A 19,702-nucleotide genomic window follows, 5' to 3' on the forward strand; every position below is an offset into this window, starting at 1 on the left:
TTGGATACTGCATGATGCAATACTTGGTGATTTAATGTTTCCTTTTAAAACAACACTCTAATTTAATTACACTTCTGCTGCTATTGGGACACTAATAATCTATCCATGACATTTATACTGGTAGCTTGCAAATAAATTAATATTAAATTCTTATATTTTTCATTGCTTCTGGGACTATTCAAAGTCATCTGGAACACATACTGCTCAGATATAAATCTTGCTTCCCATTAAAAACAACCAATGCTGCCGTTCTCTGTGCACGCAAAGTGGCATCGTCCAAAAAGATGTTCATATAGTCATTATAAAGTAATGGGTACAATAAAAAGAAAAAGTTAATTTAATCTATCTGTAATACAAAGTGGGCATAAACTAAAAGGGTCAAAATACTTCAAGGTGTGATTGTATATCTGCAAACAGTATAACCACAATGCTGATGAAGTCTGGACTGAGAATGTCCTGAATCATTTCAGACACCCTGAGCACAGACACACAAGAGTACGATTAGGAGGTCAGTATGTCACTACATGATTCATTTAGCTGCGATCCATCTGGGGAAATGAATCACACGAGGGTGATGGTAAGATAGTTTATCTAGCACAACAACCCACAGCTTTTCTCTAAATGTAGGCAGAGGTAAGAAAAAGTATTTCATGATTTTCTGCATTACTTTGTCATAAAGTGTAATCTGATCTTCATCTAAGTCAAAGTCAACTAGCAAATACAATGTGCCTAAAATAATAATAAAAATTTGTTCTTTATTGAGAACAACTATAAAAACAGTGTCAGAGAACCCTTTGAATAATGACCTCAAAAAACCTAATTAAGAAGAATACGCTTATGTGAGCCATGCCTTGCCAAGAAGATCTTTCAGAGGATCTACGATCAAGAATTGATGATTTACATAAAGCTGGAAGGGATTACAAAGTGATGACAAAGACTTTAGAAATTCACCAGTCTACAGTTAGACAATCTACAAATGTAGACACTGTGGACTCTGGCTACTCTACCAAGAAGTGGGCGGCCAGTCAAAATGACCCAAGAGCACAACAAACCATCAGTGAGGTAAAGAAAGAACCCAGAGTGACAGACAAAGATTTGAAGGCATCATTGGAGCTGACTAACATCTGTGTTCATGAGTCTACAGTAGATAAAACATTGAACTAAATTAATTAAAGTTTGCCAACGAGCACATTTACACTCCACTGCAGTATTAGCAAAATGTTTTGTGGACTGATGAATCTATATTGAACTATTTGGAAAGAACACACAGCACTGCATCCATCATGTAAAGGTCGCTGCATAGCATGGAAACACCATCCCAGTCGTAAAGTATGTTGGAGGAAACCTCATGATTTGGGCCTGCTTTGCTGCATCAGGGTTTTGCCAGCTTGCAGTGATTTGGGGGAAGATGAATTCCTAAGTGTAGCAAAATATTCTTCAGGATAATGTGAGAATGTCTCTACGTCAGCTGATACTCTGTAGAAGCCAAGTGATGCAACAGGACAATGACCCAAACCACCTGAACAAGTCTACAACAGAATGGCTTCAGAAAAACAAAATCTAACTTGTGGAGTGGCCAAGTCAGAGCCCAGACTCCAACCCATTAGAGATGCTATGAAACTACTTTAAGAGCCACACACACACGAGACATCCAAAGAATATGACATAGCTAAAGCAGTTCTGCCTGGAAGGTTCACATACTTTTTCTTGCCAATGTAACTGCAGGCTGGAGAAACAGGAAGCTGATTATATGAATAAGAGGATAATATTTTTTCTTTACAACTATTTGAAGGTGACTTTAAATACCTCATTAAAAACATTCATGGGTACTCTTGAGAACTGTTTGGAAGCCTAGAGCGCCCTCAAGAGACCAACTAACACAGTAGACAAAGGCACACCTTATTCTTCCCTTAAGAGTGTTTCTCTCCGTCTCTATTGCAGCACATGAATAAGTTTTAAAATTGAGAGTTTTATCTTACGCACAAATGATTATTCTTGAATGATTTATTTCACAGCCAAACGATTTTTCCATTTGGTTTGGTTAATACCCTTCAAGGCAGGGAACACACATTTAACAAGTTTGTCTCTCTCTCTCACTCACACACACACAAACACTGTTGTCTGAAAGCATGGAACAGTTGAAAAACTGTTATTCCGTCAATGCCAGTCTGTCAGAAACACACAGACATACACACAACCAAGGTGTATGTCATTATTTTTTGTATGTTTATAAACATATCTTCACACACAATGCATGACAAGTCCATTGAGTAATATAAAGTATGTTCTTCAGGCCTTCCTCTTTTTCTTCTGCAGTTTCTTTCCGGACAGCGCCCCCTTCTGTGCTCCTTTCACCATTCCCTTGAATTGGCCCTGCAGTTTGGCACGCTTCCTGTGACCATCAAGGATCAGACATGTTACAGTCTTGACAAGATCAAGTCCTTATTAGACACATACACAGAATTCTGCAAATACAATTACTGCTCATACCTGCGATTGAGCTGAGCCTTCTTCAGAGGGATGTAAGCATAAGGGTCAAGCTTTCCTTTTTTCTTCACATCCCCTTTTCCTTTCTGAAAGATGAATAAAATGACCCTCAGAACTACAGTTTCTAACCAGCAACTCCTGCAGTGTGCCTTTCTCTTCGCTGTCACTCACCTTTGACTTGTAATCAGCTCCGATGTCTCGGCTTCCGAGGGGTCTGTGGATACCTGAACCTCCAGCTGAATATGGAGAGAAAAACATGCTGCCGGGTTTAAGTCACAGTTCCAACAGGGTCCAGGGCAGTTACTGTTACACAGCATGCTTGAAATTAATCATACCTTGATATTTTAACTGGGGTTCCATGTCCATGTCCTCATCAAAGTTGTCATCTTGGAACTTCCTTTTCTGTGTCTTTTTCTAAAGGTGATTAAAAAAATGAATCCAAAAATATAAACATTTGTCTACAACAACACCAAAAGGTTTCACATACTAAAATACTTACACTCTTGACTCCAGCCTCCTCCAGAATATCTTTCATCTCTCCCTCATCTGTGGGAAGAGAAACAAGTCACCGTCACTGCCTGCTCGGATATTGTGTAAAATCACTGCACAGGACAGAACAACAGTCCGCTTACCTCTGTTTTTTACTTCCTTCTCTTCGTTATCGTCTTCTCTAATGATCAGCCGTCCATCTGAGGTCACTTTAAAGCCATGCTCAACCTTGGTGCTCCTTTTCAGCTCTGGGTTGGTGGCTGAAGAACAACAACAAACCATTTGAACTCCAGAGCTCAACTCTTGACAAATCAATACAACTATAATTATCAAAGGACAGTTCAAAGCATCTCTTACCTAGCACTCTCTGAGAAACCTTGGGATCCAGGAAGTTGAGTGGGTCATCATCTTCTCCTTCTTTGAGCCAGGCCCGTCCTTTCTGCTGTTTGCCAGCTTTCTTCTGAGCTTTTGTGGGCTTTCCTTCATCCTCTGACAAATCACTGTCTGACTCTGCGAGGATGTCCTCAATACTTCAAAGGAGAGGACAGAATGTTTTCAGGGAGGAAACAGATAAATCTATAAAGAAAGGCAGGGCTCTGTGTGGGAAACGGCCATCTACCTTTCACTCTTTGTTTTAGGTGCCTCCTCTTCATTCTCGGAGTCTTCTTGCTGCTCTGCCGCCTGTTTACGTCTCTTGTTGCGAGCCTCAGCCTTGCGGATGTTCACAAGAACCTTGTGGTGCTCTTCTGGCAACATGCTCTTCACCAGCTCAAAACTGGTAACGCAGGAGATAATCAGGCACAAACTCAAAGAATAAATGTAGCATACAGAAAATGTTTAGCCGTGTTACACAGTATTACACAATCCACTTTCTTTCTTTTTACTGTATCTACAGTCTGACCAAGAGGTGAAGTATGGTGAATTTAGATCAAATCATAAATGGTACAGACACAACATAATTTTGTGGATTCATGGAACAATCGCATCTTCAGCATTTATCTCTATCTCAGAAGAGCCTTTTAAGGGGAATCAGCTGCGTTAATCTCAACAAACAGCTGGTGCCATTACTGAACAAAGTACCCCTCTGTTCACATTAGCATATGATTAGGTCTTGTTATGATTTCATCCAAACACTAAAATCCATCTGTTTCAGTGAAATATTAGCTCTAAATCAAAAGCAGCAGAGAAATGAATCAACTCTGTTCTTCTGAGAATACAACGCATCACCTGAAAACAATTTCATTATCCAGGCTCCATTTTACATCTCCATCGAAACATACAAAATGTGACTATGTACAAATTTTAATTACTCTCATGCATTCATATGCAATCATTTTGTGTATTCTTTGCTGGAGTGCATGATTTGAGTGCATTGTTTTGAGTTAAATTACGATTTTACGCCAGAATAAGTAAAAAGAAATTGTTGAATTGGACATTTTTGATCAGTTTCTCTTCATTCACTGTCATTAGCAATAGAAGTAATGAAGGTACAGTAGCCAGGATGTTGTTGTAGTTTCAATCCAGATAGCAAATTTCCTAGCATTAATGCGCTGAGGCGTATCCTGTGTGTGCTCACAACACTTACCCAAACTTTCTGATGAACTTAGTGAAGATGTTCTTCAGTTTTGTTCTGAAGTGCCTCCTCACATCATCCTTTATGTTCCCAATGCCCTCCATCTGAACATTAGAGAAAGACAGAAATCTTCAAATGAGGGCAAAAAATGTCTTTAATATTCAAGTTCTAGTATCCAGAATGAAGAATACATACCATGACGGTGACATGGGAGGCCAGTGTCTTCGGGTCCATGATGAAGAGAATGACCTTGATGAAACCTAAGGCGGCTTTGACGATCTCTCTGGTACGAGATGAAAGCAGCAGACAAATGTTGTGTAGTAGCTGCTCCATGGTGGCAACCTCTATAGAATCTGGGAAAGAAAAATCTTCTGATTGAGACAACTCCACAAATACAGGCATTCAAAGCACCTACAGGAAACAGCTGAAAGGCAACAGACCTACCTTTATACTGAAACACTAGTCGAGTTAGTGCCAACACTGTGCAGGTGATCATGGTGACGGAGCCTGTGAGTCCAGCATACGTCAACAACAAATACTGCTCCATGGCATCTGGTTCAGGGACAGATACTCAATTAGTATTTTAGGCCTTTGCAGTCCGTTTACTGTCCACATACACGAAAAACAGAATGAACGAGGGTTACCTTTCTTGTTCCCATAGAAGCGGACAAAGGCGTTTCCTATTTCTACCAGCAGACTGAAGGCGCTATTACGAGCTCCAACAGACACCTCCTTGGTGCATATGATCACCTGAAAGACGAAACAATCCTCATGAAAATGATGCACAGTAGTACTGCTCTGTTTGTGTATTTGCCAGCTCTCAACTGTGTGTGTACCTCTGGCAACAGCGCAATAATGAAGTCTTTGTGGTCTTCATTGAGCCTTTTCACGATGTGCATCAGACACTTGAGTCTTGGCTGAGAAAAAGTAACATAACAAGAATGATACAATCAGACAGCACTATAAATCAACATGCACAGTATAATTTAATGTCTGGATTAGTGCCTTAGATTCTCTCTATCAAGAAAGTCTCACCCTCTTTGCTGGTGAAGATGCAGCTTTCAGAGTCTCAAGCAGGACAACTTTGAGTGTTTCCAAATTGGTCACAACAAACGATTTACACTCTTCTCTCTCTCCTCCGCACATCTCCTCCAGCACACGGTATGCCTTCTTCTGCATGCCTTGCTCCTTTGTCTGAAATTGAATAGACCAACAGTGAGTTGAAAAATATATATACTTAGATTCAGTAGGACTAAATTCTGCATACAGATTACGTTTCTTACCTCCAAATAAGGCCTAATCAGCTCGAAGGTTTTAGTCATGGTAACCTTATCTACAAAGGGAGCCATGGCAACCACAAGGTCCATCATTGCCAGCCTGAGAAGAAGAGAAAGGCAACACAAAAACACAGAGGAATAAGTAGATAGCTTTTTACACTATTCTAAAATGTATAACTGAAAGGTTAGACATAACTCTGTAACAGTAAATCCATGTTCATGTCCTACCGTGTGAACTCAGTGGTGTCTGGGCTGCTCAGTGTGTCTATGGCTTTTTGCAGAAAAGTGCAGATCATCTGAGGATGATTGTTTTGATTAGTGACACATCGGTACAATAAATAAAAAATGATTGCTTCAAACACAACTGACCTGTGTTTCAGTGACAGTTAGGTAGACCCTTATGGTGTCTAGCACAGCCATCCTGTATGTGCCAGATTCTCCAGCTGCAGGCTGCTGGCTGTACACATTGAAAAGGATGGGCAAGAAGTTCTTAGAGAAGCGTCCCACTTCTGCCTTTTCTTCTTCTGCAGACACAAAGCAGACACAAATGCTTTGATTCCTGCAGGCGTTTGTATGTGCCATCTCTCTATTTGAACGTGCATGTCTTTTTACCTGTGGAGCTCTTGTTGATTATGGTGCGTAAAGCTTGGCACACTGTGAGTCTCAGGTCTGGCTGTTCATTAATAGCCATGCCAAGTGTGCGGGCAAGGCCTTTAAAGGAGGCCAGCAGATCCACAGGACACGTACAAAAGCCAGGGAGCATTGTCCAAATCTGAGTAGAGAAAAAAAAACACAGACATGTACATTTAATAACCCATTTGCTGCATCTCTTTACTTAGTAGATTATTAAATAAATCTGCTGATCTACCTGAAGTTGTAAAGTCTGGTAAACTTTGGCCTCCAGTTTCTGTCCTGCTTGCTCCAACTGTTCAGCTACAACCAAAGAAAGAGTTGTGAGAAAAAGAATCACCATCCCAGTAATCATTAAGAGGAACACCTCACACTTTAATTACCTCTCTGTTTGAGTGTAGACGCCAGAGGAAGGAAATAAGAAACAAAAAAAGCAAGGTGAGTGTTCTTCACATGATCCCGTATGACTGGGATCAGCCAGCTTCTTGGGAACTCCAAATCATCCCTGATGAAATAACACACAACAAAAAAGCTGTTAAATTACAACAATGACAAGAAGGCTGCACCACACGTGTCTTTGTATGTAACCTTACTCATATCCGGTGATGTTGAGTGGCACGGCACCTAGGACAACTTCAGGCCCCATGCTTTCTACAGCTCCTCCAACAGCCAGGTCCAACTCACCACTGAAAGGGAACTGAGGAGTGGAGCGCAGGTCTGCCAGAGACTGCAGGGACTGTCCAGAATACAACAAGAGTTAGACAAGACTTAGACATAGGTTTAGATTTTTTACTCGCATTGTGATCTACACTGTTTTGTGATTATACCTTAGTCATAACAGGGTGAGCCTGTTTCCCTGCAACTCGATAGAAGCAACCCAAGATTTGCAGCACAAATGGCCACGAGGCATGGAAGCGATAAGACAACCCTTCTTCTATGATTCTGGAACACACATGACATTTTCAAGATAAGCGTTTACATGTAGTCTCTACCAAGATAAGGGATGGACTGAGAATAGTTCGGAGAACTTACCGAAACATTTTGCAGACGTAGGAGGGATTTCCTGCAGAGGCTGTGGCACTGATCATACCCATTTCTTCCATGCGGGGGCCAACACATTCAGTCAGCAAAGTCTGAAAAAGTTATATCATAAATAAGTCATCAACTGTTACCCTGCACACACTGCAAAAAAATTAAACTGACCCAGAAGGTTTCTTTACCTTTAGTGTGGTGGTTGCTGCAGACACCACCTGTGTGTGAGGTGACAAAAGGCAGGACATGGCAGCAGAAAAAAGACGAGGGAGGTGACCCAAACTCAGAGAACTCTGCAAACTTTTCAAAGACACACAAACTGTTGACAAACAGACAAGAAAATACACTGCCCACCCCAAAAAAAAAGTCACCACCTAGATTTAACTAAGCTGTTTCAGAAGGGTCAAATTATTGACATGCATCAAGCAAAGAATTGATCAAAGGAGATTGTTGAAACTACTAAAACTGGGTTAAAGAACTGTCCAATGTTCCAGAGTGATGGGTGAAGTGATGCACCCATCATGCCTAGTGGCTACTGTACAAGCGTGTGGGGGCAGTGCTATGACCTGGGGTTGCTGAAGTTGGTCTGGTCTAGGTTCAGCAGCGTAATGTGTCCAATGAATGAGGTCAGCTGACTACCTGACTATACTGAATGACCAGGTTATTCCATCATTGAATTTTTTATTCCCTGATGTCACAGGCATATTCCAAGATGACCATGTCAGGATTCATGGGGCTAAAATTGCGACAGAGTGGTTCAGGGAGCACGGACACATCATTTTCACACATGGTTTGGCCTCCACAGAGTCCAGACTTTAACCCCATTGAAAATCTTTGGGATGTGCTGGAGAAGACTTTGTGCAGCGGTGCGACTCTCCCATCATCAATACAAGATCTTGGCAAAATATTTATGCAACTCTGGGCGTGAATAAAAGTTGTGACATTGCAGAAGCTTATTAAAGCGATGCCATTACGGCGGTAATGAAAGCTATAGGTGGTCCAACAACATATTAGAGTATGTAACAGCATGCCGACAAGAAAACATGTGTTCTACTGTTGTAACAAAACACAGCTTATTACCTTGCCAAATGAACATGTGCTTTCTCCATGACAGTGAGCCAGGCCAGCATAGGCTGCAAGTCATTCTCACTGGGCAGGTAGTCATAAAGAGCCTGAGGATGGTAAGCAGTAAGTTTCCACACTGTGTTTTTCATTACAATTATAGAAAATTAGTTTTCTTTGTATTTTCTCACCGTGATTATCTGTGCATTGAGTTCTGGCGAGAGGGTTGAAGCATTGGGTTTCCCACTGAATAGCCTATGGAAGGCCTGCATGGCACTTGCTGTCACCAGCTACAACCAGACACACATAAGGCATATTAAACATTACATCCGAGTGTCCTTGAAGACAAACAGAGGGTATATGGCTGCATCTATGAACGTTTCTGTGTTCTCACCACATGGCTGAGTGTCATCACTCGCAGTAAAGTCTCACAACAGGACTTGACAGCTCCCAGAGGAAATGTCCCCATCAACTCTTTAAGGAGACCGAGGATATGAAGTGTGGTTGTGTCCTCTTTGCTACCTGGGGGGACAAAACAGACATGAAATACAACTTTCTGGACAACTACAGAATTACAAACTATTTAGATACAATGACAGTAAGGACAATGACTGTTTGCATCTGTAAGTTATGTCTGTGACCATGCTGATTTACCTCCCGCCTGCTCCATTTCTTTGATGCAGAACTTGGCTGTGGTCACTGCAGCAGGGTGATGGGTTGGAGCATTGTCTGCAAACAAGAAGTCACTACCTCTAAGAATGGAGCAAACACCTTGCTGTGCTGCTTTACGGACCTAAGAGGAAAAAAAAAAAACAAAAAAAAAACAACATAAAATTAGAATAACATACATGGTTAATTTTACCATCTCATTCCATGTAGAATTCAAATTCATTCTAATGCTTCGGAAACCATTACTGGCAGCCTGGTGAGACATACCTTAGGCTTGTTGTGCACTGTGAAGCTGAGCAGTCCATGGAAAGCCTGTAGAGTGGAGGGGTAAGTCCAGACAGATGCATCCTGTTTCCTCAACAAAGTAGCTAGGCATGACAGGATCTATAGACAGAAATAAATCAATGTTTGGTGCAGTTTTTGTCAATAAACAACTCAGAGACAAAAAAAGGAAAAAAAATTTAAAAAAAAAAGAGATAATGCTGCTTACCCATCTAAGAGCTGAGGCAGTCTCAGACATTGCCTGCTTAAACATGACTTCCATCAGAGCCTTAGTGGTGTCTGAGAACTTAGACATGAGCACTGGAGCAGGAACCCTAGGGTAAACACATTTCCAGTCATATCTAATTAGCTTTGAATGATGAATGGTGGTTTTTGTCTTGGAGAAAAAAGGGTGATTAAGCCCTACCGTTTCATGACAAGGTTGAGGAGGTACGCCACTGCAGCCTGGGACTCTGCTGAATCCACAACTTCCAGGGTGGTCATCTATAAAAAGCACAGACACAAAACACAACACCCACATTTTCAAAAAAAAAAAACAATAGTCATTTAGGAATGTTTTAGTGGACATACTTATAAAGGCTGCACTCACCAAAGCAGCAAAGTACTCTGTTTCAGTCTCCTTCCCTCCTTGACCACGAATCACCTCAGTAACAGCTGCCAACACTGCACAGATCTATGAGACACACCAGGAGACCATGTTACAGCTACAGGACTCCTCATCTTCAATTAGTTTCTCTTGCATCAATTCCTAGAGAATTCAATGCTACAGTATATTTGTTCTAATGTAGAAGGACAATTTAGCCACACCAAAAAACAAGAAACATAAATGAAGTGTATGAAGTTAGGGCTATAAATAATAAACTGACCTCTTTGTGAGCAGCTGAATTGGACTCCCAAAAGCGTTGCACCTTTCTGAAGGTCAGGTTGGAGCAGTCTGACAGGCCGCTGAGGAAGGTTCCCGAGGTTCTTTCTGATATCGCCTCATCCAGCTCCTCTTCCATACAGGTATCTTTACGGCCACCTGTGCTGAGCTCCAGCGGACCTGTCTGTAGTTCATTGTGTAGCTTAAGGGCATCAACCGTAAGATCACTCTTTCCTGTGAGGAAAAACAAAATTGTAAATTTCGGTATCACAGCCATAAACAAACACATGAAAGACAGGCATGAGACAACTGGAGTGTCTTAAATTAACAATACATGACTTGACATGATACTGGATATTTTTGGCTCTACTGGTCTATACAATTGAAAAAAATGAAAAAATAAGGCTGTGTGCTTACTTGCAGCTTTAAGAGTGTAAAAACTATTGTTACACTTATAATTTTCAGTTTAGGGGGGTAATAAGTGTAGATCAATTTATATAAATGCTAATTTAAAAAGACAATTTAGGGTTAAAAATAACTTTGATCCAGCTACACATGTGATATCTAGGTCTTATTTACTTCCAGCAGTCAATAACTAACATTTAATCACAATCAAATAAAAACAATGATGATATAATTATTATATTACTTTTGATACAATGAAATTGGAGGAGGATTAATCCACAAGGATGTAATTCCTACAATGGTCACCAAATGTGTGAATGTAAACACCCTGAAATTAAACTAACGATACAGTTGAAAGTTCAAATAATTATAAGAAATGCTATTTTTGAGACATCAACACTAATAAACAATAATGTTAAGTGTGACTCTGGCTCACACTGCCATAAACACACTAACGTTAACTTAATGACTAATAATGTAAACTTAAATTGACTGCAAATCATGTTACTTCAGCTGTCCACCCAGAAAGATCTAAAAGATAGCAGTTACATTTCCTGCTGACAACTTTATCAATATTGCTTTTAAACATTTATTAACTATGTTTAGACTGTCCCAGCTAAATAGCTAACGCTGGCTAATATTAGCACTACCCAGAGACCCACGTGTTGTGGGAAGCTTACCGGTGGGTCGGCTGAAGAAGCGGCTTTTAGCAGCCTGCCGAAAACGACTAGTCTGCGGGTTTGAGTCGCTACTGTGTCCCTTCTTCCACCGTTTGAGTTTGGACCCTGTCCCAGACCGAAGTTTCCCCGATTTCACCATTTTCGGGGCTAAAGCTAATCACGTTAGCCCTGACTGTCTGCGCAGCTCCAGGTGACGCTGTCGCTGGGTAATTGACGTCATGTGTGTCTTCACGTGTCTGTCCTGTCCTTGTTGTTGTTTTACCAGTAGATGGCGCTGTCCTGCACAAAACAACATAAACAACACAGTTCCTACTGAGATTATACACTGCCCGTCCTAACAAAAGTCACACGCGCCAATGTTTTGTTGGACCACCTTTAGCTTTAATTACGGCACTTGTTCTCTGTGGCATCGTTTCAATAAGTTTCCACAATGTCAAAACATTTATTACCCTCCTGCGTTGCATTCATTTTTCACCAAGTACAAAGTCTTCTCCAGCACATCCCAAAGATTTTCAATGGGGTTAAAGTCTGGACTCTGTTGTGGCCAATCCATGTGAAAGTGATGTGCCATGCTCCCTGAACCACTCTTGTCTCAATTTTAGCCCCATGAATCCTGACATGGTCATCTTGGACCATCTTGGGAAGGAAAAATCCAATGATGGAATAACCTGCTCATTCAGTATATTCAGGTAGTCAGCTGACCTCATTCATTGTACACATTATGCTGCTGAACCTAGACCAGACCAACTGCAGCAACCCCAGGTCATAGCACTGCCCCCACACCCTTGTACAGTAGCCACTAGGCATGATGGGTGCATCACTTCACCCATCACTCTGGAACAGGGTAAATTTGGTCTAATCAGACCACATGATCTTTCATGTTTCAACAGTCTCCTTAGATGTTTTTCCATGCAGTAATTATCTAGTGGGAGGCTCTATCCTGTTTGGTTAGTTAAATCAAGGTGGTGGCTTTTTTTTTTTTGGACAGGCAGTTATTATTGTTCTACATGACAACTGCTCATACATTACTAAGCAATAGTTGTTAGGGTTAGGAAATCTAGTAAAAAATCTAGTAAGAATACTTTTAGTTGAGTTTCTGCTGTTTTCAAGGTCAAGAATGAACATTGAGAATGGCTTTAAATGTACAATATTTATTGATAAGTTATTGAAGTACGTTAAGCATCTTATTACATTAAACTACAGCATCTTGTTTGGAGTGGTGAAATAAAAAAAAATCTTCTCATTCATCATTCCTACCTTTTAGAAAAGTCCTTTCATTACATTCTGTGTATTTACCATGAATATACAACTGTGACTTGAAAATGTAGTGTGCACAGTTACACGACCAAACAACATGTATGGAACTGATTTTTCTGCCGTACCTATCCTACAGCTCAAATCCCATGATAGTTATCTAAAAAAAGAGAGAGGAAAAATGCATCTTCTTATACAGATCCCCAGGGGAACCATCAGTAAGCACAAGTACAGACACACACAACAAGAAGGGTAACCCATGTAAACAACAGAGCTGTGAGTTGATGTTCACACAGACAGACAGACAATAGGATGTGCATCTTAGGGATGTGCAACGCTATTTTTAATCTAAAGTGTTTTAGTGCTTTTCAAGATTCTTACTTCGTTTGGGCAAAGGAAAAAAATACAAAAAGGAGCAATATAAAAGCAATAAATTCTTATATAAAAATGTACACAAAATTCCACTGCAGTACCAAAAATGCCTTCATGCCCTGCTCATATTACTGCACTCCTCTCTGGCACGTCCTTTTCTTTACTTCATAGCCCTCTGTCTCATTCCTCAGTTAGTTATGACTGAAGGGTTTATATTGACAATCACTTGAACCACAAAGTCCTTCTGGATCTTGGTATCTTGCAGACGAGTTTTGTCAGTCAGAAGTTTCCCAGAAAAGAACCACCTCTGGCGGATTACGTCTATGTCTTCCTGTTCTTCCAGCTGTTTCTTTAACTCAGAGATGGAGTCAGCCATGCTGGCTGTCAGACGCACATCTTTTCCTAAGAAGATGAGAAGGAAGAGACAGAGCTGACACGGATTCCTGAACAAGCTGTGAGACACTATAAAGCTAAAATAGGTGTCCAGAAACAAAATGCAAGGATACAAAAATTATGTTCTTATTTTGGATTTTAATGTGATATTATATATTTATTATAGGCCATGCTGGGTGCTTCTTACCTGTTGACAATCGCACCCGCAGCTGGAACTCTTGTCTGCATGGAGTGGGCTGAGATGGCTTTTGTGTGGATTCAGAAACCTTGTTCTCACTGGATGTTTCAGAGATGAGGTTGACAGGCGGAGCTAAAGTGTACGCTGGGAGCTGGTAGCGGTTTCCCAATTCATCATAACTCTCTGTGAGAGAGCCTGCAGAGGAAGAAATGACCTAGATAAACCATCACTTTCCAAAAGGTTATTAGTAACAGCAACCAAGTTTTACCCTGAGATGATTTCTTACTTCTCCATTCCCAACTACTGTCAATAAACCAGGGAACTATAAGGTCATTACATTTATAGTACATTATATTTACATACATCATATTTACATCAACAAAACCTGTGTCATTGTACCAGTAAAATGGTTAAAAGTAAAAATACACCTGTGCTGCTACACTTTGTTGTTTCCATATATCAACACTGTCATAGCTTTCTGTGCACCAATCCATTCACAGTGGTCACGCAGCACTGCGACTATTATGTAACTATTACAGCTGTAATCTCTGAACAACTCATGCATGGGATTCTGCAAACTGTCCTTTGACATTTTGAGAATTATTACAGTGAGTTATGTATTTGTGCTGGACGTTCCTGGACATTTACAGCTTACAATTTATTGCTGGATAAAGCACATCTCAAAATCTGAGAGGGCACGTGGCTGTGAGTGGTTTCATACCATGTGGCAAAGTAATGCAGGCTCCGTCCACTATAGCTTGTGCTAGCTCCAGGTCATTGCACTCTGCAGCCAAAGCTGCTGCTCTTAGTGCATCCCAGATCTCTTTCCGTCCATCAAAGGCTGGGGCTGTATCCCAAAACTCATCCCTCTTGCTCCTTAGCTGGCCCTCTGTCATCGGGTACTCACTTTTCCATTTTGGACGCTCTTTCTTTAGTGGCTCATTACGTCCTAAGAAAAGAAAGCAGTGTTCAATGTAATTTCTGAACAAATAACATTTAAATGATTGACATCTAGTATTTGAGTATGATTACTGTCAAATAATATAAATAAAAATACTTCTCAAAATGATATAAAGAGTGAATTTGAAGAGGACACATTAAAAAGTTACAATTCAGGTAACTGAAACCTTGATTAATGAAAAGGTGTCGTTCACCTTTGCCTATTTACACTGCACTTTAAAACGCCAATGTAAAGGAGCTTCAGTGTGTGTTTTACACAGGTAACCGGCACCCAGGCTTTAGCAGTGTGACGTTTAATGACATATAACAAGCATGCTGAATATACGTTGCCTTCAAAACATGTGAATGAAAAAGGTTTGCACATTTTCGGCAGTTGATGCAGTACAACATGATCATGAGTTAATGGATAAAGTTTGAGTTGAAGTAACGCTGGTTTGGTACCTTTATATTCAGCACCACGAGGCGCTGTGAAGCCCCCTTGAAGTGTAAAAGAGGCTTAATTTTAACAGTTAATAAAACTGTTTAACAAATGCATCCTGCAGGTCTTTCCACTTGTACAATATAGCTACTACTACTACACCAAGAAAGTCCATTTGATTCACAGAGGGATGAAAATCAAAGTGATTATTTATAGTGCAGCGGATTATTGCAGTGGCGAGAAACACATACATGTGCACTTACAGACACTCACACACAAGTACACACTACTGGATTATAGGCAGTAATCAGTTTCCACATAACAGGATTTATCTGCCCCTATCCCAAACGGCATTGGTTGGACAGATGAGCACTCTGGCCAGAAACACACAAGTCTACTACAGCAAGCACACACAGAAACACAAACATAAACCCACTACAATTCAGCTGTCACTTACATTTTTGCAAATTTTAGCAAAGAGCAAAAAAAGAAACCTCTTATTTAGAAAAGTATTCAGACCCTTGATTCAATACTTTATAGAAGCTGCCCGGCTTCTTGTTTAAGATAATCCAGGTGTGCAAAGTCTCTAAACTCGGCAGGTATGGAGTTTAAGTCTGTGCTTTGCTTAAGGTATTTGTCCCAGAATCATTCCAGTCGTGTTGAAACATGAACAGATGTCCCACTCTCACCTTGCAGTACATGTACAGCCAGTAGCTTGTTTTCTTAAAGGACCTAAAAATGGTAATTTGATCCATTTAAATAAACACAGTGAAGTAAACAGGGTCAACAACTTTTGGAGCTGCTGTTTCTGAATTGGTGTGTAAAAACAATTGTTTGTCCACAATTTAAACATAATATAATTTATATTTTATGCATTAGCAGTAAAGGACGTTTATCAATGCATGGTTCTAATATGAAGTCATCTTTTATTATTTTAACTATAATACTTGCAATCGAGGGTTTCTAATATTATCATATTAATGAATGCACTATTCTTCCTATTCTGGTTCTTCTGAACAAACATTGGCTTTATTCTTCTTGTCTTCTTTTGTTATTGTGGACACACAGATGAGTACACTGGCATAGCAGTCAAACAAATGTAAATCATGGTTGTCTGAGATCCTAACAAGGAGCCTGACTCACAGAAAGAGAGAGAGAGATAAAGAGAAAGAGAGAGAGAGAGAGAGGTAATGTTAAGCTGCACAGATGTGTTGTGATGAGAAATTAATTCAAGACATGTGCTGACAACAGCTAGAGGAGAAACAAACATAAAACACGTTCAGGAATAATGTGAGGCCAACACTTGAAGCTTCAGTTCAGGTGGGTCATGAACGAAGTCACACTAAACAAAACACGATAAGACACGTGACTAGATTTCTTTCTAGTTTTCCATACTGTAACAAAACATTACTGCAGAGATCTTTATGGTATGTACGCTGTAGCATGTCAGTGAGCCTGACTGTTGTGGATTGTGAGTGTACAAAGAGATCAGCTATGACAGCGTTTCCTCAGCTGTAAGCCCAGGTACCTAGAATCTAAGCTTAGCTGTTTCAGATGAAGTCAGACAGTTTTTGTTTTCTTATGACTTCTTTGTAGAAAGAAGAACTACTACTACAACTAAAGCTCTGTCATAAAAGGAATTCAAGAAATTGATATGTATACATGAAAGTGTTATTTTCAGTATCATTTAGTTATGTTATTTACTACTTACTATAGTAGTAGTAGTTCTCGTAATATTCTTAATAATAATATATATATATATATATATATATATATATATATATATATATATATAATATTTAGAAATGCTGTACAAAACAATGTTTGTTTTTCTTGCATCTTTATTCTCTTACCTTCATGTTGCTTCTACTTGTTCTGATAAGTAGAAGCAGCCTATTGACAGCTGAGCTATGGTTTCAAATATTTAACTAATAAACACTGATTAATGCATACCCCATAAACAACATGAATTTCAGTGCAACAATAAAAGCGTCAACAGCACAGACAACCTTTAACTCAACGCAAAGATAATCTGTGGCACAACAAAGCCGACAAACCTGAGGACAAAAAACATAAAAGCTTTTTTTTCATCCCAGACAGAAATCTATACTTACTCTTTAGTAAGATCCTAAGGGGTGTATTTGGAGCATGATAGTAGCTGAATTCTCTGGAGTTAGGTACTCCCATAGCCGTTTGTTTTTCTCTGATGAGTCCAACTACTACACATCAACAGTCCGCAATAATGAGCTACAGAGAGCGACCAAGAGGAAGAGGAGAGCCCCTGCTGTGCCCAAACAGCTTTTCTGCAACACGGCACCTGATGTAGTTTGCCGCAATATGCAGACTAAGATTGAGAGCTCAGTTCTGACACTTCTCCAGTTGTTTAAAAATGACCGAACTCCCTCCAATTGTATCCCTTCTAATAACAAACACTACGAGCCCAAAATACCATAAGATCGGTTCATGGAAGGAGGACCAACAACATGGGCCAAGTAACATGAGTGTCCTAGCCAGAAGGTAGCTTCTTTACACAAGAGGCTTAATCCTATCATCTCTATTTAGAGACAGGATAGAAATACCCAAAGGCAACGCGCTAAACCTATTAACAGACAATAAACCCTTGTCAGGCTATTACAGTCTGTTTGATGGAGCAGCTACTGTACTTGTGTGAATCACCTGAAAACTTTGTTTTTCTCCATAAAAGCTTTGTTATTGATATGCTGGAAATCGGTCTATCAGATGCTGCATCCCAAAAACCAAGAATGGTCTCTAAAAGCAGCCACTGAGTCCTGTGACATTGACAGTGTTGTGAGAGGTCTTTTCTTTTTTTACACCATAGCATTCTGCATATAAATATGTTTTATAGCAAGTCAACAAATCTCCACCAAGTAGGTCAAACTCTAATACGCAAACTCCCTCTGCAAGTTAGTGCTGCTGCTTTATACATAATGCATAACAATCCAGTCGAGTGCACAGCAGCTTTTTTAGCAAGGAAAGGACTGAACAATGTGCACTGTATTTAAAACGCTGCCCTAATAGGGCAGGTCCTCAGCACAGATTAGACACATGACTAAGCCATGACGTCTGAAACCTCTGACACCAGCAAGCTTTCAGACTTATAAAGACATGCAGCAGAGGTGCTGCTGGAAATAATCCTGAATTTTAACATGCATGTGTTGTTAAGGCAGAGTCTTATATTCCACCTGTCTATAAGTATTTTAATATGCTGTCACAGTTTTCCTGTGTGGGTTAAGAACATGGTGTCTTAAGCTTCTGCTGTGTATTTTCAATACATAGTATATTTAATAACATATGTGCTTTTTTAAACATCTGAAAAGATGCAGCCCAACATGTTACTGATTCTCACCTCCACGTTTTTTGCTTCTTGTCGAGCTTCGGGCACTCCCTTGTCCATCGGTCCTGCTCCTCCCCACACAGCCTCCCATCACTGTCCCTACATTTCACACCAAGGAGAGAAAGTCTATCATGTTTGTCACATATCCAAATATTAAAGCTTTAAATTTGAATATTTTCATTCATACTGCATAAACAAACGATTAACAGTGGTGTAAAAATCGGTGCCTTATATGAGTAGCATCATCAGTGAATAATGACAGCTCAGCACTCCGTGTTCTTGTGAGGTCAGACCAGCTTCGATGTTTACGTCACGTGTACCGCCAGCTGACGGGGACACGCCACCCTTCCTCTGATTTTCAACTCACATATTTGCAGTACAACAATGTAAGTTGTCTGTTTAACAGTAATAAATCCTGTCTATTTGGAATTTATTGCAATGATTAATAATAATTCCTGTGAGATTTGATTAAATCACTATATTTTATCGTTATTAATAAAACAATACGCTGAGTCTCTTTGCCTACCGGAAATCCAGTCTGCTAAATTATGCATTCGTCTGCAATTTGCCTGCCACATCCGAAGTCACTTCCAAGTGAAGTTATCACTGAATCCTGATGCGACGATCAGCAGAATCAGCGAATCAGCAGCCTGACGGACAAACTGGGGACAGTGTGTCTGTGCAGGGCTGGAGATGAGTTTGGCCCTGCAGAGCCTCCAGAAAGTCCCAGAAGCTGCTAAAAGAAACTGCAATCAATATCTGTATTCCCACCGATTCATAGTGAATGGAGCTCACCCGCACAATCCGTTTGCGCCGACCTAACATTAAATCCTTATCAGTCGGCACGCATGCGCACGTAAGACTGATTTCTCCAGCCTGCGTCACGCTCAAAAGAATAAGAGGAGAAACTGAGAAATGACTCCTTCAGAATAATAGACCGCTGCCATCTGAAAACAAGTTCAGTGGACATGAAAAACCAGTAGGATTTCAGAATAATCAGTGTCTTGTAAAAGAAAGGCAAAGACTTACACTTCCATTATAAGAAAACAATAAAAAGGTGTGGAAACAGATACAATGAAAAATACAAATATGATATCTTAAACTCTATTTCTTTATCTTGCCTATTTATAATAAACTATCAACTTTAATTTTGATTCGATTTTGTTAGTCTGGCAACAAGGTAATCTAGTCAAATTCCTCTGATAGTTGCATACACATTTATAAGGTGATAACAGTATAAAAAGTATGAAACATAACCTGAGGTGTCTTATTCCTCATATTTTAGAGGGCTGTAGTATTCATTGTTTCTTTTTTTCAGTAAAGT

General features: G+C 40.1%; 2 protein-coding genes across 2 annotated transcripts; both read right to left on the bottom strand.

Annotated features, from left to right (window-relative positions):
- Positions 1–1,986: 1,986 nt before the first annotated feature.
- rrp12 (ribosomal RNA processing 12 homolog) lies at positions 1,987–11,643 on the bottom strand. The gene is made up of 34 exons (XM_026356306.1): positions 11,449–11,643; positions 10,368–10,597; positions 10,091–10,174; positions 9,908–9,984; positions 9,710–9,815; positions 9,487–9,603; positions 9,205–9,343; positions 8,945–9,072; positions 8,742–8,840; positions 8,569–8,660; positions 7,677–7,788; positions 7,489–7,589; positions 7,284–7,398; positions 7,050–7,192; positions 6,840–6,961; positions 6,695–6,759; positions 6,439–6,598; positions 6,196–6,350; positions 6,055–6,122; positions 5,833–5,926; positions 5,585–5,743; positions 5,386–5,466; positions 5,194–5,299; positions 4,994–5,101; positions 4,745–4,902; positions 4,562–4,653; positions 3,596–3,751; positions 3,334–3,506; positions 3,120–3,236; positions 2,987–3,033; positions 2,823–2,901; positions 2,659–2,723; positions 2,491–2,573; positions 1,987–2,392 (listed from the first exon to the last, which is right to left on the bottom strand). The coding sequence occupies exons 1-34, from the start codon at positions 11,585–11,587 to the stop codon at positions 2,290–2,292; spliced, it is 3,873 nt and encodes a 1,290-aa protein (XP_026212091.1). The 5' UTR covers positions 11,588–11,643; the 3' UTR covers positions 1,987–2,289.
- A 952-nt stretch (positions 11,644–12,595) lies between these two features.
- ubtd1a (ubiquitin domain containing 1a) lies at positions 12,596–19,206 on the bottom strand. The gene is made up of 5 exons (XM_026353871.1): positions 18,905–19,206; positions 18,391–18,477; positions 14,367–14,594; positions 13,655–13,840; positions 12,596–13,476 (listed from the first exon to the last, which is right to left on the bottom strand). Exons 1-5 carry the CDS (start codon positions 18,954–18,956, stop codon positions 13,262–13,264), a joined length of 768 nt encoding a protein of 255 aa, XP_026209656.1. The 5' UTR covers positions 18,957–19,206; the 3' UTR covers positions 12,596–13,261.
- Between the last annotated feature and the right edge of the window lie 496 nt (positions 19,207–19,702).

The sequence above is a fragment of the Anabas testudineus genome, chromosome 15 (genome assembly GCF_900324465.2).
Source record: "Anabas testudineus chromosome 15, fAnaTes1.2, whole genome shotgun sequence".
NCBI classification, from domain to species: domain Eukaryota; kingdom Metazoa; phylum Chordata; class Actinopteri; order Anabantiformes; family Anabantidae; genus Anabas; species Anabas testudineus.

What these genes read in the sequence shown, in the direction of transcription:
- rrp12 (XM_026356306.1), bottom strand. Translation starts at nt 11,587, where the DNA reads ATGGTGAAATCGGGGAAACTTCGGTCTGGGACAGGGTCCAAACTCAAA. An exon ending in ATTCAGCTGCTCACAAAGAG is followed by an intron (nt 10,175 to 10,367) that starts GTCAGTTTATTA and finishes TGTGTCTCATAG; the next exon opens with ATCTGTGCAGTGTTGGCAGC. An exon ending in AGAAATGGAGCAGGCGGGAG is followed by an intron (nt 9,073 to 9,204) that starts GTAAATCAGCAT and finishes TTGTCCCCCCAG; the next exon opens with GTAGCAAAGAGGACACAACC.
- ubtd1a (XM_026353871.1), bottom strand. Translation starts at nt 18,956, where the DNA reads ATGTGGCAGGCAAATTGCAGACGAATGCATAATTTAGCAGACTGGATT. An exon ending in AAGAAGCAAAAAACGTGGAG is followed by an intron (nt 14,595 to 18,390) that starts GTGAGAATCAGT and finishes TTCTTTTCTTAG; the next exon opens with GACGTAATGAGCCACTAAAG. An exon ending in GCGGGTGCGATTGTCAACAG is followed by an intron (nt 13,477 to 13,654) that starts GTAAGAAGCACC and finishes TCATCTTCTTAG; the next exon opens with GAAAAGATGTGCGTCTGACA.